Source organism: Hypomesus transpacificus, chromosome 15 (assembly GCF_021917145.1).
Source record: "Hypomesus transpacificus isolate Combined female chromosome 15, fHypTra1, whole genome shotgun sequence".
Lineage (NCBI taxonomy): Eukaryota > Metazoa > Chordata > Actinopteri > Osmeriformes > Osmeridae > Hypomesus > Hypomesus transpacificus.
The window spans coordinates 6620784-6643219 of NC_061074.1; the positions used below are offsets into that span (position 1 = coordinate 6620784).

The 22436-nt window shown below is 44.9% G+C and overlaps 2 protein-coding genes across 4 annotated transcripts; one reads left to right on the plus strand and one right to left on the minus strand.

Annotated features, from left to right (window-relative positions):
* The first annotated feature begins 6203 nt into the window (after positions 1 to 6203).
* On the plus strand, positions 6204 to 12693 carry zgc:113279 (uncharacterized protein LOC553749 homolog). The gene is made up of 12 exons (XM_047035988.1): positions 6204 to 6571; positions 6942 to 7054; positions 7185 to 7209; positions 7479 to 7525; positions 7842 to 8030; positions 8301 to 8830; positions 9411 to 9516; positions 9690 to 9836; positions 10383 to 10443; positions 10930 to 11087; positions 11331 to 11471; positions 11656 to 12693. The coding sequence occupies exons 1-12, from the start codon at positions 6334 to 6336 to the stop codon at positions 11671 to 11673; spliced, it is 1773 nt and encodes a 590-aa protein (XP_046891944.1). The 5' UTR covers positions 6204 to 6333; the 3' UTR covers positions 11674 to 12693.
* A 5310-nt stretch (positions 12694 to 18003) lies between these two features.
* ech1 (enoyl CoA hydratase 1, peroxisomal) lies at positions 18004 to 22320 on the minus strand. 3 transcript variants are annotated; one of them, XM_047036475.1, is made up of 11 exons: positions 22243 to 22320; positions 22050 to 22140; positions 21478 to 21643; positions 21292 to 21380; positions 19813 to 19937; positions 19680 to 19728; positions 19462 to 19526; positions 19228 to 19298; positions 19029 to 19100; positions 18778 to 18928; positions 18004 to 18669 (listed from the first exon to the last, which is right to left on the minus strand). In XM_047036475.1, exons 2-11 carry the CDS (start codon positions 22084 to 22086, stop codon positions 18565 to 18567), a joined length of 930 nt encoding a protein of 309 aa, XP_046892431.1. In that variant the 5' UTR covers positions 22087 to 22140; positions 22243 to 22320; the 3' UTR covers positions 18004 to 18564. The 3 variants fall into 3 exon arrangements, with proteins under 3 accessions (XP_046892431.1, XP_046892430.1, XP_046892432.1); XM_047036474.1 differs by having other exon boundaries at positions 22050 to 22309; XM_047036476.1 differs by lacking the exon at positions 22050 to 22140 and having other exon boundaries at positions 22243 to 22303.
* Positions 22321 to 22436: the final 116 nt, after the last annotated feature.

Consider the following 22436-nt stretch of genomic DNA (forward strand, 5'->3'; position numbering starts at 1 on the left):
CCCTGCTGATTCGTAACTCTGGATATTTGCATTTCAACATCCCGTCGCACATTTTTATTTTGATCTCTACATCAAATGCATGACAGTTCATGGTCTGCACCTGTAAAACATCTCTCGATGTTGGGATCCCTCACCGAATTTCTGATCCCACGGTTCCTTCAATTTTTTTCCTGTAAGTCTTTCTTCAATGACTCAGAGATATTAGATGAAGCACGAGTGAGTCACTAGACAAACCCTGATGAATTGAGGTTGGATGGTTTGGCATCCCCTTCTGTCTTAGAGTGCACATCTATTGAGGACTTCTGATATGTGTGTATATTTGTGTGTCCGGGTGCGTGTGTGTGTGCGTGTGTGTGTGTGTGTGCGTGCGTGCGTGTGTGTACTAAACACAGCGTCACGCCGTGTACCCTGTTTTGCTGCAGTCTGTGTATACACGCTCAAGGCTCAACATGCTTTGACCTGCAGGACAAACAGACCTGATTCTGGACTGATGCCTGTTCTCTCACTCTCACACACATTCACATACACACCCCCACACACATTGAGACACACGCTTCCAACAAATTTACTCATACACATGCAAACACACACTCACTCTCTATCACACACACACTGTGTGTTTGCACCTAGTACCACCCAATCCTGGGTTGGAGGGAGGGGAGTTTCTCTCCAGGGAGCACAGTCTTTTTTCAGACTTCTTGACAGAAACACTTAGTCAGGAGAGGACCTGCTTGTTCAGCTGCAGCTCAAACACACACACACACAATATGACAAGCTAAGCTGAGGAGTCATTGTGTGACACATTGCTGTTTTTGCATTGAGTGCAAGGCTAACAATAAGGTCAACATTAATTGAATGAATGAAACATCTATCATAGGAATTGACCTCAGGATACCTGGGCTCCCCCAGCCTTACCTGGCCTACCCCAGCCTACCCCCAACCTACTCCAGCCTTCCTTGGCCTACCCTAGTGTGACGGCCCTTTCCTTTCCTGCGTTACCATGCTGATTGGGTTGATTGGACACACCTGGACCAGGTGTAGCTTGAGGCTTCAAGTAGCTGCTCCAGGGATGGGGGGAAGAAGATCGACCTGAGTTGACCACCAGCTTGAGACAGCGTACCTTTGTCGTCCACATGGTTAAACATTAAACCATTGCTAACCGTTCCAGTTGTGCCTACGTCTCTCTTCCTGATTACATCCGAGAGCAAGTTGTAACACGTAGTCTTGGCACTCTTCCTCCTGTTCTTCTGCTGTAGAAAATGGATCCTCAATCATCCAGGTAAAATCCAGTTGGACAGATCAAATCTACACAAAGTTGCATGAGACACAAATGGGATATGCACTGTTTTAAGTTAACCCCGTTCTTCTGTACAAGGTCTTGTTTCTGAGCAGATGTTTTCCAGTGAGCTCTAGGACAGTAGACTGCTGGGATGTTTATGAGGCCATAACTGACATATAATGTAACGTTAGCAAGGCCATAATGGGTGAGACTGATACACCAGAGGCCTGTGCAGTGGAAATCCCCTCCTTCGCTCTACCTTTCCTTCCACCCTACCCTCCTCCTGCACGCCTTCTCCAGTCCTCCCTTTATCTTATCCTTTCCTCCCTTAAATCTCTCGTTCCATCCCCTCTCTTCTCCACCTTCTCCTTCCCCTTCCACTCATTCTCTCCTCCTCCCCTCCTTTAGAGAAAGGTGCAATCAGATGTGTTCATTTAGCCCTTAGTCTACCACAGGACTGCAGCATGTTGTCTGCTTAACATTTTACATCCACTGGAAGATTGCTTCCGATGGAGTTTTTGTGTTTGACCTGAATGACAGGTAATATGGAGCAGTATTACTCTGGAGGGCTTCCTGGGCACGTCTCCACTGTAGCCCAGCCCTAGTAGACCAGCGTAGTCCCCAGAAATATTAGCCCTGGGGATTATCCAGTTGCTCATTTTACAGTCACGCTTCACAAAATGGCCAATTTCTCTTCACAGTTTATCTTGGTTAAACACCAGGCTTACACTAAAGTTAAGCCTGCCACTGAGGACAAGGTAGGAACAGCACTGAACAGCCTGCAGGCCACATCCACCCTTCACTCAACACAGCAAACACAGCCCTGCAGCTACCTCATCAGGAAACGGCACTTTCACTTGATTAATTTCCATGCAAATCAAACATTTATAACCTAGATGTGTTCCCCCGCCTAAGCCTCCCACCGAGAATAAGGAACGGACCTGTTAGATATTTATTTGTCCGTCAGTCACAAATTAGCCTCCAGTATCCAGCTTTGACCTGTCTGATCCAGTTCTGTTAAGCTGACCAGCCGGACACAGCTCTAAACTGCATTATGGAGTTCTTTCCCAGCAGCATGCGGACATGACAGGGTGACAACATACAAGCAGAGGAGTGAACCGTTCGCAGTTTCCTTCAATGAACAGAACTAAACAGGAGAGTTCTCCCGGTGTACCTCAGTCAACTCTGACGTGAATGAACACATTTCACCAGAAACCTCCGGAGACACCTGAGCCATTTCAAACCTCCTCCTGAGAGGACTTGCTGCATTCTGCAGTTTATCATCTGACAGAACCCCAATGGCAAACATACTTTGAAAGCCCTGATCGTGAATAGATGCTTTGTGGTGATTATGAAACCCATTTGATGAACACTTTCTTCTGTGCCCATGCAGGCTCAGGCATGTATGCTTCCTGGTGTTGGTGTCTCTACTCAATAACTTCTCCATCGAACACACACACACACAAACACACACACACACATACAAACACACGCACAAACACACTCATACAAACTTCCATTCACTCACATAAATACACATACAGCCCCGCTATCCGAATCATTGTTAACAGTAGATGATGAATTCTCTGTGGGTTTTAACAGTGATTTAGCCATAAGTACATATTTGCTTGAGTCATATAGAATTTACTAAGCTGACCTGATGTGTTTGTTGAGATACTGGTGCAGGGGGCTGATGTGACACACACACACACACACAAACACAACACAGCTGGATTAACCTGTTTAACAGTCCATGCTTACAGGGAAGTCTGTTTTTTTGGGAGAGAGAGGAAGATTATATGGGAAAGACACAGAACAAAAAGTTCTGAGTAAAATAGCGTGTATTTCCACAGTCCTACCACTCTATTGGCACACCCCATTATCAAGCACATTCCCCCAGATAGACTCCTTTAAAACACCACAATGGAATAGAAACATATTTGATTACGTAAAACATTTCTGAACCTGAATCCAGGATCTCTGACCTGTCCTCAGATATGCAGAGAGACACTGCCATCAAGTGGTAGTCTAGAAATCTACAGGACAAATGGGAAATTGGTCTGAACTGGATGAAAAGCTGTGCGGATGCTTCCTGCAGGAGATCCACCTTGTGTTGTGTCCCCATAATGGATTTGACTTTGAATTCATATAAACTAAACTCATGTTCAGGTAAAACATGAAGCATACATTGTGAAAAAAATAAACAAGTGCCAAAAGGGAAGACCCATAAGAGCATGCAGTTATACAAGTTACAAATTAAAACAACATGCACCACAAAAAGTGCAGGACTGTACCTGTAGAAGAATAATCAGCAGTAAAATATTTCACAGCGAGTACAAGACTTCGTTATAACTAACCTACAAGAGCAACAAGTCACTCAATGAGAGTCATTGTGATCCTGGAGGAAACTAACATCAGGTCCAGCCAAGCAAGTGCCGTTGTACTCCCGGAACAAGTGCGTCTTGAGCCTTTTCTTGAAGGTGGGGAGACAGTCAGTGCCCCTGATGGAGGTGGGGAGCTGGTTTACATTTACATTTACATTTATTCATTTAGCAGGCGCTTTTATCCAAAGCGACTTCCAAGAGAGAGCTTTACAAAGTGCATAGGTCACTGATAATAACAACAAGATAGCCCCACAGCATTGCGGGTAGTCAAAAACAAGAAGTACATATTGTGAACAACCAAAAAAATAGTGCTAAAGGGAAGAAACCATAAGAGCATGTAGTTAAACAAGTTAAAAATTACACAACATTAATCTCTAAGTGCAGGTGTACCTGTAGGAAAGCAATAAAAATAGGCTTAACTAAAATAGAATACAACAGTTTAAATCAGCTACCACTAACCAACAAGAGCAACAGTCTAAGCAAGAGTCATTGTGATCCTTGAGGAAATGGTTCCACCATTGGGGGGGCAGGCAGGAGAAGAGCTTGTGTTGGGACTTCATTACCTTCACCACATGGTGAGTAATGGCCAACCTTAGCCTTAAAAGTCAAACCTGTTACTGTCAACCCTGATACTGCCAAACTTTTAATTGTCAACCCTGTTATCATAATCATTGTTGGACTGAATTCTTGAACATGCAAAAAACACACCTATTAAAGACTAAAACAATTTTTCTTGCAAAAGGTCCTCTATTTTGGAATGACCCAGTTCCATTCTAAAGCATAAAATGAACAAGCAAACCAAACAGTTTTCATGGATTGTGATTCTTCTGATATAAATAGGAGACCACCTAAACCTCTGCGGACGTCAGAGACCCCCAAACCTCTGCTGACGTCAGAGGCCCCAACACACTGATGTTCTGGCTCAAGCACTTAGAGCACTGAAGGTGCATTACTCTCCAATACTGCCACCTAGAGGCAGAATGCAATAACTGCATACAGCAACCCTCTGCACCACGATGTGACAACACCAAGTGCAGCAGATGGAACCAAAGGACCTCTAACAATAGTGTACAGAGAAAAATAATAACGTGAAGAGGACATCTGAGAGAAGAGTTTAAAAGATCCACACAAATCAGACTAAAACATAGAGCAATAGAGCGGAATGGAACAGTAGCCTAGAGAAAAAGTGTCCAGCCTCACTATATTTTGCATGATAAAATCCAGACCATGAGATTGTACATGTGTGACTATCCAATGTTAGGGTAAAAGATAAATTGAGGTCAAGGCATTGATCTCAATAATCCTCTAGGGGGCAGCGCTGAGCTTCATTACTGGTCCTCCTCAAACTCAAACAGGTGCATGGGCCAAGAGGTGCAGATAATGTGTCAGAGACGACCCACCTTCTAAACATTAAAGTCCTGGTCTGGTCATGGTGAACTAGTGGTTGTTGTATGAAACCATTACTTTTTGTGATACTTCTGACCAGGAGCGTCGTTAGACCCTTTTTACTGGGGCACAAATAAAAATAAAAATGTAGTTTTGAATTTTGAATTTAGATTGATAATCCCAGAAGAAATAAATACAGTATCCCAATCAATGCTTGTAAGTGAAAACACAAACCGATGCACGCAGAATTCCGTGTCAGCGCGCTCTTCTGAGCTTGCCAAATAGCCATTGCAGCACGCACGCAAGTCCAGGTGTCAGACTCAGAGTTGGCACACAAGTTAGAATTGAGGTAGGCTAAGAAAACATTTCAAAACTAAAGATAGTTTTAAATGATAGGCCCTACCAATCATCTTAATTTTAGTAAAACATAAAAACAATATTACATGAAGCTCAAAAAACTGTATTTGCGCTCAAATGAATGCAAAAAAAAATTGCACGCTCACATTAAGTATTGATGTCCCTGCCAAAGCTGATATCAAACTTGCATCCCTGAACTATTGTATAGTGGGTCAAGCAAGGGCAGTTTCTATAGCCTCGTAGTGCATTGTGCGCAGCAAGCTTAAAAGAAAAAAAGGCATATGAATAGGGGCCTGTGCCCCAGTAGAGTTTTATGTCCAACAACGGCGCTGGTTTTGACAACTTCAAGTAAAATAGGCTTTATGTCAGTCCAACTCAGTAGGTCTCCATGAATTGTACACATAGATAAATACATAAAATAAGTTTACATACATACACACATACATACATACATACATACATACATACATACATACATACATACATACATACATAACCTACAAAGCTTTACACATCAAATGGGATGAAGGAAAACAGGCCAGAATACGACAGGATTCGCCCTCACACCCAGACCTGACAGTGAACTTGAGAGCACGATGCACACAAGAGACTGAGCTATGTGGAATGTTCAGGTGGCCCTATTGGGAACGGCCTCCTTACAGAGCGCCCCTGGTAACCCTCGGGGAAGAAACATATCTCGCTGCCTCTTTGGGACCGAACATGCTAGCCCTGACCTGAGAAACAGGTGTGGCCTCAAGGCTCTTTGTTAACTCCCACTAGTTTACTGTACACTAGGTCCTACCTTCAACATTCACAGTGTAGAACCCTGACAGGTGACATTGTGGTCTTTACAGTCCCTCTTCCATACCAAACGTTTTTTGTTTGTTTTCAGTATTTTCTTTCCACTGTTTTCGACAATCATTTCAAATGGGCGCATTGAGGGTTCGGTTTAAAAGTAAAAGACAGTCTGTGGACCATGGAGGCGTGCGAAGGGACTGCGGTGGGCACGATGATAGGCTTAATGCGCCATCCGGGAGACACTACTCAAGTGTGCCATCTGAATCCCCACAGGAAAAGCCACACTCGCCGATAGCAGGTGAGACTCCGTCAAGCCCGGATGTCCATACCTCCAGCTCTCACAGTGTCGCTGTCAAACGGAGGGCAGGTCAGTCCCAATTGCTAATTTGCCTGCTCACAGTTGAATGGAAAACTATCATATATGTACAAAAAGTTTAGATCTTCATTGTCATGGATATTATTTTTTAGCTTTTGCATATGTTAGATAAAATCCTATAGTAGGCTATACATGCATAATTTACAGCTATTGAAAAAAAGGTTTTTGGGCCAAAAGATACGTAAAGAATGTGTGTACATCAGTGTGCATGTTTACATATACTGCCTATGCATGCATGTATTCATGCTTGTACTGTGAGGTGTATGATAATAGGCATGTGTGCGTGGATCAATTTTTGTTTAAGATATTGGCTCCAGTGTGTTCTCATGTGCCCCCCCCCCACCCCCACACATGTGCCCAGGGCTGAAGTCCTCCAAGCTGGATGCAGAGAAGAGGTACCTGGGAGTAAGAGTCAAGATGCCCGTCAAAGACATGCTTAGGACCATACGCCTGGCCAAGGGCTTGGACCCTCAGGTAGGAGACACATCATCTCACACACACACACACATTTTACACTCACTCACACACTTACACACACATACACACTAACTTTGCAGACTAGGGTAGATGATACATCACACTAATAATATGACTGTCTCCACAGGGGAGTCATGGAAAATGTTCTAAAGGTTAGTAGACCTAAACCCAGGCATGTTGCCAGGTTACTGTTCATGTGACAGGGCACTAGCTCTACTGGCCTGCAGGTCAGACAGCCAAAAGGATGTGAGGCTCAGTCCTTCTCTCTGTCTAGACTCTAACTGCTGCTCAGGATGAGGGATTGTTCACATCAAACATTGTTTATCTTCAGGGTCGGTTTGTCTTGTGAACGCAAGGGCCTCTTATTTACACATCTTTAAAGAGAGATAGACTAGACTGAAACGGTTATTTCCTCCTACAGGAGAGAAGAGGCGTGTCAACACAAAGGGAGAGCGCAGGGGCGACAATGTGAGTGGGATCCATGTCCTGAGTGGGAGTGGGGAGTCCAGGGCTCTGTGAAGCAGGATCCTAATCAGGAATTAGTTCATTACTCAGGTCTGAAAGGACCTGAGGACAGTGTTTTAACTGCTAGCTCCAGACATGTTGTGTTTCACTGCCCATACCCAGCACTGGCCTGGTCTTGTCCCTGTGTTTGTCCTGGGAGTGTGTGTGTGGAGCAATGGACAAACTTCCTTTTAAACTAATGCAACAGAGACTAGTCGTAAAGAAGATCCTGTTTGGCGGCAAACAGTAAAACCCCCACCTTGCTTTCTGTGTCTTTCAGAAAAAAAACTCCATCAAGAGCCTGGAGGAGCTGGCCTTCATAGTTGAGGTGCTGGAAGAGGATCTGAAACGAAACCCTCCAACCACACTTATTTTCCCTCTTTCCCCAGAGTACAGCCCTCTTCCCCACCCTCTCTCCCCTGGCTACAGCCCTCCTCCCCACCCTCTCTCCCCTGGCTACAGCCCTCCTCCCCAGCCTCTCTCCTCTGGCTACAGCCCTCCTCCCCACCCTCTCTCCCCTGGCTACAGCCCTCCTCCCCACCCTCTCTCCCCTGGCTACAGCCCTCCTCCCCACCCTCTCTGCCCTGGCTACAGCCCTCCTCCCCAGCCTCTCTCCTCTGGCTACAGCCCTCCTCCCCAGCCTCTCTCCCCTGGCAACAGCCCTCCTCCCCACCCTCTCTCCCCTGGCAACAGCCCTCCTCCCCACCCTCTCTCCCCTGGCTACAGCCCTCCTCCCCAGCCTCTCTCCCCTGGCTACAGCCCTCCAATCCAGCCTCTCTCCCCTGGCTACAGCCCTCCAATCCAGCCTCTCTCCCCTGGCTACAGCCCTCTCTCCCCAAAGTACAGCCCTTGTTCCCAGCCTCTTTCTCCAGTGTACTCCCCTGACCCGAGTGAGAGCACCTGGAGCCCTGAGGCCCTGTTTAGCTACCATTTAAAGAGCCCTCAGCAGAGTGATCTGCCCCTAGACCACCCCTCTCCAGGCCTGCCCCTCTCCCGATCCCTCTCCACTGCCCTTAACCAGCTCAGCCCCCTGGGGGGGTACAACAGCGAGGGCTCTGACGACATGATATCAAGCCCTGGGTCATACATGTCCTACTCCCCCAGCCTCAGTGAGTACCAGGTCCCCTCTCCCCCCAGCACCACCCCAGATGTGGGGTACCAGGCCTGGAATGATACTGCATTCTTCTGGAACCAGCTTCAGCACGAAGGGAACCTGATCAGGGAGGTGTCCGACTCCCATCTCCTAGACACTGATGAGAATGGCCAGATGTAAGTATGGAAGACAGGGTGTATGTGTGTATATGCTGTGACGGTATCTGGTTCTGCCAGAGAACACAGGGGGGTTTCAGGGGGAAACATAAACATAATCCTAGGGAGAAACATAAGTATTTGGTCTACTTCAATGAAATACCTGGGTCCCTGAAGGGTACGTGTCTGTCTCACGTGTACCACCAGGCCTGATAGAAGCAGTCGTGCTTGAACCCTGGTCTGTTCTAACTCACAGAGCTAAAGCCAAGAACCATCTTTGGCACTCCTCATGCAAAAAATGCTTCTCATAGCACCTTTGTTGCCAACCCACCCCAGCTCACTTCTGAGAAACCTCACATACCATCATCAAATTGCAAATATCCTTGATCAGCAATGCTACTCTGGCATCGTAACTGAAACCCTTCTGGGACAGCCACATGGTAAAACACACTGTGCTATGTTCACACAGTACCAGGAGGACAACAGTGAAAAAGTGAATAGTTACAGATACAAGTAGTGTGATTCTAGATTGGTGCATTGCTACTTCAAACAGTAGCACCAGGTGGATGAGTGTGTGCTTCCCTACTGTGTCTCCCTACAGAGCTCTTCACAGAGCTGTGACTGAGGGGCGCCGGGCGCTGGTATATGCTATCGCCAAGAGGATGGCCGCTCTCAACAGTCTGGACTTCAAAGACTCTGAAGGAAAGGTGCCGACAACAGACAGCACTTTCTATCCTAACAACTTTGTAGTTTGTTTTGTTACTCAGCACTTTGTTATGATATATAACTGCACCACAAATGTTTTCAATTTAGTATATAGGGTTATGGTTGCTTTAATTGGCTTGTATGGCTGCCTGACCTTTGACCCCTCTCTGCCCAGTCTGCCCTTCACCTGGCGGCCCAGAATAACCAGCACATGATTGTGGAAGACCTGGTCCGGATGGGTGCTACTGCTAATGAGACAGACCGGTCTGGGAAAACCTGCATGCATCTCAGTGCAGAGAACGGTTACATCAGAGTTGTAGAGGTAGGTCAGCTACACCAGAGTTCTAGTACTTCAATAACATCATTCCTAGTACCAAATCAATGTGACAGCTCCCACCAACCTGTTGATCACATCAACAGAATACTTTAGGTAGGACGGTAGCTGGGCCTCTTTAATTGTTCTGTAGAAGTCTGTGAGAAGAAAACAACTCCTCTTCTGAGCTAACCGGTTGTGCAAGTTGTAACAAGTTGTGCAATCTCACAGCCGCACTTTTTATAACTGCGTTTTATATTGAGCTTTTGTTGTTGCCTTTGTTAGACCTGTCCTGTACCTTGCAATCAACCGTGGGGATTCTGTGTGTTAACACCTACCCTAAACCTAACATTGCCCCAACCCTAACCTTACCCCTGCCTTAACCCTAAACTTGCCCCTACCTTAACCCTAACCTTGCCCCTACCCTAACCCTAACCTTGCCCCTACCCTTACCCTACCAGCAACTCTGGGCCTCCTGTATGTTTCCTTATAAACCTGCCTTACAAAAGTTAATCCCTCAAGTAAAAAAACGTCATGCACTATTTTATGTTTCAGGTTCTGATGAAACTGATGAAGGAGGGATTCTATGTTGACCTTGAAGCCACTGATAAGTACGGTATGTAATGACCTTTCCACGTTTCACAAAACTCTTATTAGACCAGTTAAGACCCCATGAGTTTTCTCCTCTAGTGAGTTTTTCTGGGAGTTTTTCCTTGTCTTCCTCGAGGGTTTAGGTTGGTTGAGGGGCAGTTCTATGGGTGTATGTGAAGCCCTCTGTGACATTGCTTGTAAAAAGGGCTATACAAATACATTTTGATTTGAGTGCACTAACTGGAACGGAAAAACAGGATTCACGGGCAGGTAGGTGCGTGATGTGGGTCTCATACCTCAGGAATGACCAAGCAACTTTAGCAACCTGTTCAGGCTTGAGATGACTGTACAGTTACACCCTCAGGCACCAGCTAGGTAGATGCAGACATACAGGTGCTATTATTGCTTAGGTTTCTGTAATCCACTCCTGTGATAAATGTATTTATTCTTAGTCAGAAGTCACAACCTGAACAGGGATGTTGCATGTGTGTGTGTGTGTGTATGTGTGCAGGTCTGAATGTCCTTCAGTGTGCTGCTGTTTCTCTGAAGCTGACGTTGAGGGAGCTGGAGAGGAGCGTGTCCCCTGGCCGGACCAGACTCCAAACCCTTCGTAAGGAGCAGATCATGGAGACCCTGGAATACCTTCTACAGATGGACAACTACACCCTGGTCGGTCACCTAAGACACAGATATACTATAGTCTCAAAAAGAAGAGGGTACTTCTGTAGAACTAACTGTCTCTTCATGTTGTGTACAAAGGAACCAATTTCTTGGAAAGACATACAACTAATCTAGAAATGAAACTCGATTAACCAACATCATCTACTTGGCCAAAAATATTTTGAAGTATAGCTGAAGGAAGCTCAGGGTTCAGAGGAATTCAATCTCAGTGTAACTTGTTGTGTGTCTCAGGACCAGGGCTTTGGGGTGGACCCATTCCCCCAGGGCTCCAGTATGGAGCCTTTCTCACCCACCCAGGGAGGATTCCCCATGGTCAGCATGGAGCCTTACAGACCCACTCAGGGAGGGGTCCCCAAGGCTAGCATGTACCAGGTGAGACACTGATGAAGTCGTTACACTGGGCTGTTATTTTTAACGACACAGTCCATCACATTCAAATGGCCACAATTCTTTTAAACTATTTTGTGTGGAACACAACAGTGTGGAACATTAGGTGTGTTAACAACATGAACTGTGGTTCTAACAGCTGTGTGTTATCTGCTTCTCTGTTCTCCAGGGGGTGAGGATGTTCTAGAGCTGGGTGGTCCATGGCCAGCACGTCTGTCTCTAGCAGAAGGATGTGTTCATCTGCCTCACAAGGCGTACGCAGACCTGACAGTAAATGTTTCAGAGTTATTACAAACTTGACCTTGTCTGAGAGAGGTTCTAGTGGTATGAGGGTCTTCATTTATTTTTCTAGCCGCTAGTTTGATGTGTAGACCCTCCGTTAGATGCCCTCTCTCCAGGCAAGGGAAGTTTTTATGTCATGCATTCGAGTTATTTTGTGCGAGGCTCAAAACACAGGAGTGAACCACTCTCATTTTTTGTGGCCTGTATTTAAAACTAGGATGCTCATTAGCTGGTTTCTGTGAAACTTCCATTGTTTGTTACATTAAAGTAAAAAGATATAACGCAAGTCAAGCGAAGAGGTGATGGTGTTGGATATTGGTGTTGTGGTGGTGTTGTCCCCTTCACTGCTGCTCTTTTAAAGACACTGGTAAACCATGTGATATCCTGACAGTCCTGTCTACATTTTGCATAACATACTGTAAGTGGGCAAATAAAGATATTTTAAGGGAAATAAATGTCACAACATAGTTTTCTTATTTGTTATAGTTATGCATCTATAACTTAGTTAACTAACTAGAATAACACTTTATGGTTGTGATGTTACTATCCCAAAATGTATGTCTACCAACTGCTACATATTATATCCTAATGTAAAATATGCATAATTGTAAAACAAACAACAGTGTAAAGTGTATTATGATGTGTTTCTGTTATGGACCTAAAATGATGACTCCACCTTACTTAGTTCCATGGTAACTGGGTTCAGTCCAGGCATTTCTGGGGCTTTCTTTCTCTGTTTGAGGATGATGTCGTTGTCTCGTGGCTGGTAGGTAAAGTTTACCGTTCAGCAGAGATTAAAAAATAGCTTGTCCCTTACTAGTTGTAGATTGATGGTAATGTCAAAATATTTGTTATTAAGTTCTTGACTGTTGTGTATCAATTATAATATTTGCACATTCGTAAGTTAAAGACAAAGTCTGATGTACATGATGTTGGTGTGTTTTTGTTACATTCCTAATGTAGTTGGTTTGTCACTACAACATCTATACGGTGTGACTGGTTATGACCATAGCGATATCGTCAACCTTATCTTATCTCTTCATTGCCACTGTGTAGTCACATACCCTAGCAGTCCATGGCTGCACATTTACCTATATCTGATGGTGGTGGGTTGGCTGTGTACATGACATTTTTGTATGTAGACTGAGATTCAACACTAATAAAGCGTAACACAGAGGGTCCGATCATGTAGGCTACTAACGCTTTTGCGCCCACTTCAGGCGTATTTGTTTTGGCAATTTGCGCGTAAAAGCATGGCGAGGTATGTACAAACATGCCGCACCGAGGGTAAAGCCCAGACTGCCTGTCGCGGGAACTGAAAATGGCAATTTGCGCTTTTCCGAGTCATGCATATGCATTCACGCAACCCGTTCTCATTCCCAAGTTGTCAAATACCGACGCTTTGTCACGGCCCTAGGCGTCGGCGAACGGGTTGATTCACGGGAGGGTCAAGGGGAAGGTGGGAGTTCGCATAAAGAGATGGGAGACAGTAGCGGAGCCAGACTCAGAGGGGTGTCCGGGGTGGCACTGGCGTCCCCTGACATCTGATTTGCCACCCCAAAATGTAATTCGCTACTGGAAATTTGATGCTGATTGACATTTCATTTGACATCTTGTTGAAAGAAGCATTTATTTTGTTGCGTTGCGGTGCATTATTCAAATCAGAGAGACATTTGTTGTGAGATACAGAAGAATTAGAAAAACAGACAGCAGAATAAAGAATATTTCCACAGCTCCACACGCTGTTTTCGCGTTTGAAAAGGGCCTAATATTTGAAGTAGGTTTTAAAGTTTGCATTGGGTTTAGGTTTCCTGAATTTTTTTTACGAATGTTGATAAGCCTACAGTAGCTGTGTAAGTTAATGTTGGAACTTTGACTCCAATAACAGACAAACTGAGACAGTAGGTTTGTACTCCGATTTCACATTTTTTTACAATCCGGTTTTAGAACAAAAAAGTGTCTTATCTCAAGATTTCTAAAGACCGTGCAGCTAATTTAATGCTAAACACTTGAACGGGGGCTTATTACTAGAAAGAGGAATTATTTAGGCTATCTCAGTTACACTATCAGGGCTTGAAAATACAGTGACTTGCTAAAGTAGGCAAATGGCTAGTAGAACGTAACATTTCATAATAATTTCAGTTAATCAAACAGCTGCAAGACCCAGTGAAATGTTATAGGCTAGCTAGCTCTAGCAAAATAACGCTAGCATCGCTAACAACATTACTAATTCAAATTTGGTAGTGTACCGAGCTCTTTGTAAGTTCGGTTTAGATCTAATTGTAGGCCTATATGACCCTGTGGACAAAAAGACACTCTGTCTCTTTTCATAACTTTCACAAATGCGTTCAGCATCAAGCCTACGGAAACTCCTGAGGGACAAAACACCCATATCCGTTGTCACATAGTATGGTCTGCTACAGTAGGCTATCCTCGGGATTTGCAAGTTAGCTAAACTTATACTAGCTTATATCTTAAATAATTTTGTAGACATAATGGATTCTGCCACTAAATGAGTGACTTGGCTTTATTTCTGGACATACTATCCACAACCAGGGCTGGACTGGGACAAAAAAATCGGCCCTGGCCTTTTTGGCCCAGACGGTCCACCGATTTAATTTCTTGCTTAGGCCAATTCCAAAACTTTTCTTAACTTTTAGTTAACATAATATATATGAACAGAAATAGGCCTATTATATTGTAAATTTGTAATGTGGTTGGGCACCAAGTCAATTTCTGCTTGATTTCTGCTACCTGTCAAGTCAAATTGCAGTGTTTTTTGGGGTTTGTAAATTCACTTTGTTTTGTAAATAAACTATGCACTGTGTTATTTCTGTAACACAGAAATGCTATGATAAGTCCCTGGTGCTTTAGCTTTTTTTCCTTATATTACATACAAAATATTTTGTATGTTCCAGCATTTATAGACCCAGATTATACTGTATTATATATTAATTAAAACAGTGACCCAAGACTCTGGACTATGGACCCCCTGAAGTAGACTTGGCCACCACCCCTTGGCCACCCCATGTATAAAACTCTAGTTCCGCCTCTGGGGAGGAAATGCGTAAAGTGCGCCAATTTTGTATTCCGCGGTATGTAGCCTACAGAAACCGCCCGTGAGAGCTTGCTTCCATTTTGCGGTGAAAATTATGCGCCTTTTAAAAGCAGCCGTAAAACAGGATGCGCATATTCCTCCGGTGAAATGGCAGCCGTAACACGAGCAAGACGAATACATAATCCAAAGGATTTTTGCCCCAAGGATCACACTTTTGGGTTGAGAACAGGAAATCTTTACGCGTTACAGATTAAGCAACCATGCAATATTACAGTTACTGAAAGAAATCAAAGATTACATCGAATCTCCGACTTGTTCACATTCCATTACATTTACATTTGGTCATTTAGCAGACTTACAGTAAGGGACATTCCCCCGAGGCAAGTAGGGTGAAATGCCTTGCCCAAAGACACATCATCACTTGGCGCAGCCGGGTATTGAATTGGCAACCTTTAAATTACTAGCCCAATTCCCTAACCGCTCAGCCACCTGACTCCCATTTCAGCAGTTGTTAAACTCCTCGCTACATTACAAATATTGGCCTCAGGATCCTTTCAAACAGTCATTGCTGTTTTGACTTTGGTGGCTGATCCATGATAGAAAGAGAAAAGGAGGAAAAGGCGCATTCAATTGCGCGTTTAAATGCTCGCAGTGTACGGTGTAGTGGGCGGAGAAAGGCGCTGTTTACCCGATTATCTGCAGGTTTCGTAAATACGACGTAAACTGAAGTAGCCTATCACAGCGTGCGCAATCTGCGGGTAGGCCATGGTGCTAATAACGCTACGTTTGCGAATGTACGTACATGAAGCACAGTGTGTTTTGGTGCTCCTCACTGTGTTCTCATCGTGACCCAGAATCATTCAGATAACCTGGCCTGGGCCACACACACCTGGTGTATGAGACTCATGGAAACAGGACCTCTCCTCTGGATCTCTCCGCTCTGGATCTCTGCCCTCTCAGCTCTGATCTCTCAAATATGGCTATCTGCTCTCTTGAGTTCCGCTCTAGGAAGTCTTGATCTTGAGATCTACAGTGCTTATCTGCCCCAAGCAAATAGATAGGATTCCAACGCCCACTTATATAAGCCATAAATCTAAGCTTTTGCTTCTGAGACAGATAGAACGTGAATGCTCACAGATGTCACATGGTTATGTATTGGCTGTTGGATGCATTTCAGCCGTGTTCTGATCATGCTTTGTACTTAAAGATTTGAACTGTTAAGTGTGAACACAAACTGTTGCTGTTTAGCCAGGAAAAGTATCTGATGCATGCATGATAGCCACAGGGGATTTAAGTAAACAAATGGGAAAGATCACACAACAATAACATCTCTCAGTGAAGCTGTGTGAGGAGTAGGAAACAGAAGTGGAATGTTAAACTGGTTGATGCCACAGGCATCCAAACAAATAACACTAAGCAGCCTGTTTATGCTTTGAAATATCTCAAAACCTGTAGTTTATTTCTTTCCCATAAATTACACCCCTCTGAAATGCCATGAGAGACAAAGTACCAAGGACTACAATTACAGCTTAACAAAAGAGGATGAGTGGGTTTTGACATTCTTGTTGCAGAAGCTGTCTCTGTGTCAGCCCCAGAGCATACCTCCGGCTAACCCTGTCTTTGTTGAAGCATGTCAGCGAGGGCCAAAGTATTAGGTGACAGGTAAGGCCCTTATATAATGCTTATTAACATACGTTAATAAGACAATTCAAGTGTTAATAATACAAGTAAATGTTAAGACTAGGTTTGGGATTAAGGATAGTGTTAACATATTAAAACTAAGACTTTCTAACTTACCAAGGCCTTATGACCTGTACCTAACACTCATTACAAGCATCGGGATCTAAAGCGTCACCTCATTTTGGAGTTGCACGTGAGTTGTATAAACACAGCATGTATCGGTAATGTGTTATATGAACATATTATGAACACAAAAAATTGCACAAGGCCAAGAGATGACACCTGCTACACACTCTCATGGTATGCTACAGACAACATTGGCGTGACTCACAAAGGGTGATTAAGAGTTTAGTCATACGTTTTTATGAAATTCCACTTTGGTTGAAGCAGGTGTAGATGTTATCAGCTGTGTTTCACATGTGAACACGTAGTAAGTGTGTGTGTGGCAGGGACCAATCCCAGAGACCCCAATATATATGTGCAGTAATGGTTATATATGCTTAACAGTAATTATGCCAAAATATGAAGCACAGATATATCGTTCACTTGCCCTGCTCACGGGATTCATATTGAAAACTGGAATTTAATATAAACTTCTAACAGTCTTCATCCCCCATCAGTATGGCCTGCAACACACCCTGAGGGACAAATCTCTCAAGAAGTTAAAAGGACACAGCTAGCGAAGAGGACAAGAGACTGACAGCTAGGCTATTAGGCGAGAGAGACATGTTCCAGAGGAGCTAGGTCAGATGAGAGAGGGAACCCAACAAGACAGAGAAGACAGACAGGTAATCTAAGCTTTTGGGAGAATCTAAGCTTCTGGTGCTTATCTAGGGAGATAAGCACCAGACACGAAAGGAGACAGACAGGTGGAAAAGAGGGGTTGAGTGGGTCATTGAAAGGACAGTACGAAGATGAGAAGAGACAGAAAGAGCAGTGGCCTCCCGTGAGAACACATTGATGAACAAAGTTCTGAGTGACTGTGACTTGAAGGGATCAATGGCATATCAGTTCAAACTGCTCTGCCTCAAAGTGATTAACGTTAAAACAGATAATGTTTTGAAATGTGTATTTCCAAAAAGGTAACTCAAATCTGTCCTGCAAGCCTGTATGGAGCATGTCTGAGAGTCCGTTTCTGGTTTTCTGATACTGATACAACCTCTAGTGGTGGACATGGGAAGTGTCCTTTCCCAGTCCTTGCTCCTCATCTTTGGAGACAGACAATATTGAGCTGTCTCAGAGTCCCATCTAGTGGTGACAGGTGAGATAACAGGACTGCACACCAGTTTCTCTGGATATTGGATATGCTTGAGGGAGTCCAGTGAATTGAGTTCCTTCAGATGGTATGTTACTTCAGGGCAGTCTTAGTCTATGGTTCTGACCATTGCAGAGGCTGTGGGTGCCTGATCTGAATGCCTGTTTAACCTCATTGCTATTGTGACAAAATACAACCGAGGCTCAACTTATTGAAAAAGTGTGCAACATTTTCATTCTTGACTCTTTTTAATTCTTTATTTGATCAAACAATCATGATCAGGCTTGATTAAAGAGCCGGCCCTGCCAGAGTTGGAAACAAAGCGATTGCTCTTTCAACTCTCAACCGACATACAGTACCTGTCAAAAGTTTGGACACGTGTCCGAGCTTTTGACTGGTACTGTATTTCATTGTGGTTTCTCTGATGAACATGAAAGGCATTGGCACAAAACGCGTTCCTTGTATCCCAATTCTATACACTTGTATTTAAAAGGCATGGCAGTAGTTAACATTTTTAGGATTGACTTAATAGCACTAACCCAATGATTCAGGGAGTCTGTATAACCAGGATGCAGGGTCACAAAAAAACATCTATCCCATCTCTGGGCCCTGTTCAACACATTCTCAGTTAGTGAGCTCCAAGAGACAGTGAGCAACAGTATAACAGTTAACCCTCCATCACTCCCCTTTCCACTCAATGCCCTGTGAACAAAGGGGTAGGCCAGTCCCTCTTAGACCCCTTTATTAACGTAGAAATCTCCCCTCCTCCCCAGCAGGCTGAGTTGGGCCAGGCCCAGGTGGTCTCACAGCTTGGAGAAAGTCACTTCCTTGGGGCTCTTCTTCTCCATGGAAGCCTGAGCGGACTTCATCACGTCCTGGGTCTGCAGCATGCTCATGTTCCAAGTAGCCTGCAGACAGACAGACAGACATGATCAAATGAGCCTAATCTGTCTAGGATTCTAACCCTCCAGAAGACCAGCGATCACCAGACCATCTGAGAGTACTGCTGGTCTCACCATGTAGTCCAGTCCTTCGGCCACGCTGTGGTCCCTGGAGTAGATCAAGTTGACCTTGGTACCCTGCACCGCCACGGGGCTGCGCCCGGCGATCTCCCCCGCCAACTCCAGAGCCGCCGCCATCATGGCCTCCTTATCGTCAAACACACGGCTATATGTGGTGGCGGGGGGATGACAAACATAAAAACCATGAATTACAAACTCTCAGGCACACAAACAGACACACGGAGACAGACTCCTAGTCTGCCCACCTGACCAGCCCGCTGCTCTTGGCCTCATCAGCATACATCTTCCTGGCAGTCAGAGCCAGCTCATTCACAAGGCTGCAGGAGCAACAAACAGTTATTTCATCATTTAATCACATTTACAGCAGGTAAATAACCTTATAAACCAGCATTGTGTTATTTCTAGTAATATTGCTTTAGTATGATCATGTGAGTCTCTCTTTACCTGCGGCTGCCGATGACCTTGGGAAGTCTCTGCAGAGTTCCAACATCTGCTGCCAGGCCAATATCCACTTCCTGGAGGAAGACAGGACCAATCATATGTGATTGGTCGGTGGTTCTGACAACGAAGTGAAGGAAATAACAGTTCTCTATGTTGAACTGTGGACCTAAAACAAAGTGTTTTATACTTTGTTATCCCAAAGTTATCCAGTTAGTACGCTATTCAAGCCAGTCCTACCTTAACCTGGAACCAGGCATCCTGAGTGCACAGCCGGATGTCACACGCTGTGATCAGATCCACACCTGACAAACACATCAACATAGACATCCCCCACGTAAACACACACTCGGTCAACAAACACTGCAGATCAATACGAATGAATGGACAATATCGAAAGGCATTTGAGGCATTTGTTCTAGATAGATGGAATGGTGCCCCCCGTCCCCCCAGCTGACCTCCTCCTATACAGGCACTGTGCACTGCCACCACCACTGGCTTCGGACACTGCAAGAAGACAGGTGGGTGGATGGGTGAGCCAATAAACAATACACATTTGTCTCTCTGATTGCATACATGTTTTCCACAGACCTTCTCAATGACGCTGAATGTCTCCTGGTACTTGGTGATGATGCGTCTCATGTTCCACGAAGTTCGGGCTATGTCGTCTCCCTCTGGTTGAAGTATGTCACTGGCCATGTCCATCAGGTCAATGCCTGCTCACACACACAGACACACACAATCTATGTTCAATAGGGATTTATGGTTGATAAGGATTTGTGAAGGAATGATAACTATACTGCTAATCAATGTTGCTATACCAATCACTACCTCAAGTACATCAAATGTGTAATGCTAGGTACTAAAACATTTCCAATTGTGATCAATTGATTTATTAAAGAACAGATGGGATCAGGCATCAAGATGTTTCTGAGTAAGTGAGATCATGCTGAAATGTTTCTTTCTAAGTAACACTGTGGTGTGCGTGCAGGAATGGCGAGGTCAAGCAAGCTAACATGGGAGTCGAGTTTGTGGCGCTCGGGGACTGGTGTGAGCACAATGGGATACTTAGCTTTTGGGAGCAGAGTGTCAGAATGAGAGATAGGGTGATGCTGGGACTATAACTTTTCTCTGCTTCAGGGCGAGTGAGACCAGCCGGTTTGGCTACCTTTGGATATACAACCTCTGTTCTGAGGTCACATTCCCTAGGAGACCCTGTCTCCCCTTTCTCACTGGATTATCTACCCCTTCCCCTTGGAGACCCTGCCCCACCTGCATTCCCTTGGAAACCCTGCCCCCCCTGTTCCCCCTTTCTCACTGGTTCATCTACCCCTTCCCTTTGAAGCCCCTGCCCCACCTGCCCCTATACATCATTGACCATGGCCTGGTCTGCTTCACCCATTCTCCTGGAAACACAACACCCCCTTCCTTCCATGGAGACGCAGCTCCCATCTCCCACCCTGCACGCCATCTGGACCTTGGTGTGATCTACTCCCTTCCCTGGAGAACCCCACCTCCTTGGATTACCTCAGACCTGTGGGTCTTGTCTGCCCCCCTCCCTGAGCAGACCTGTGGGTCTTCTCCACCCCCTCCCTCTCCGAACATGACCAGATCCTTGGACTGCCCACATGTGCCACCATGAACGCCCTGGACATTTAACTGGACAACCACATTCCCACCCCATGGTCTTCTAACCAATCACCTATCAGAGTTCTCCCTGTCTGGAGGGAACAAGACCTGTCTCCCGAGGACAGGGAGACAGAACTTGGACTGGGCAGAACTCTCTCTGATCTCTGTCACAACCACTTTCTCAACGAAGGCCTTCGTTTGTTCTATTCTGAGACTCTGTTTCTGTGAAGCTGCATTGGCATCATCGACTGATTCATTGTACTAGACTAAGAACATCCGGGTGTGTTGTTTTCATTGTGTATTCTTGTGTTTGCATCATTACTTACATTAAACTACAAATAACTTGGCCTGGTATTTAACCTTGGATTATTCTCCACTACCCAGTTTGACACACCTTAACAGACTCCAATACAAAATATTTTATCCAACCATCTGACTCACCGGAAGTGAACATCTTGCCTGCTCCCGAGACGACCACCACTCTGCAATCTGGGTCTGCAGCGATCTGAGAGAAACAGTCCACCATCTCGCTGGGAGGACAGCAAAGAAGATGGCGGGTTAGAGGAACGACTCTGTCTCCCACCTCTATAATGCATGCTCCATGGATGGTAGGGCATAATGACCTACCTCCAGAAGGCACGGTTCATGGCGTTGCGTTTCTCAGGGCGGTGCAGCTCCACGTGGGTGACGGCCGTGGCTGGGTGGCTGATTGAGAGGGTGGTAAAGGGGGCGGTGGGACCTCCGGAAGACATGGCTCTCATGGCTCTGATACCTGGTAGCCACACACTGCTGTCTGTGGAGTTGAGAGAGGAAATGAAAGAATAAGGTATGGAGACAGGGAAGGAAAGATGAAACAACTTTGCGAATGAGCGAGGGGTAGAGAGAAAGAAATAGGTAATGAGATACTGACAATTACAGAAAGGCAGAATAAAGGCAGAATAAAGACAAAACAAATGTAATGGAACATATATGCACAAATCTGGACTCAGATCAGAGTGGACGGGCTTGACAGGCTCGACACAGTTTTAACCTCTCACCTACAAAACTGACTAGCTAGTAATAAAATGAGCTAGCTAACAAGCCACTCTAATTGCCCAATCGTTTCGAGTTAAAATAAGCATTTAATTCATTCTAAACCATGCTGCTGTTACAGCTAGCAATGAAAATACATGGGTGTGTTTTTTATCATACAAACTTACTTTTTGTTAGAGCTGTTCTGACAATTAATGACAACATTGCCCTTCACTTAGTTCTCAGTGATACCTTTCCAAAAGCTAGGACAAACCCGTCCTAACAAGTTGAAACACAAAGCAAATGGCAAAATAACTATCAATTTTATCCGCAATTTACTTTATTGATTTCTGTTGCAAATCTTAATTTGTTGTGGCTTACTATCGGCAGATTTTACGAAACAGCCCTTCATGCACGCACTCAACGTGTAGCTATCCTGTGCAGCTACGTAAGGACAGTGTACTTGAAGGCTCAAATATATTCGTTCGTGCATTAGCGTGGCAAATCCCTTGGTTGCCTACGGGACTTTATCTAGTGGTTTGCATTCGACTTTATACCTTACTTACATTGTTTTT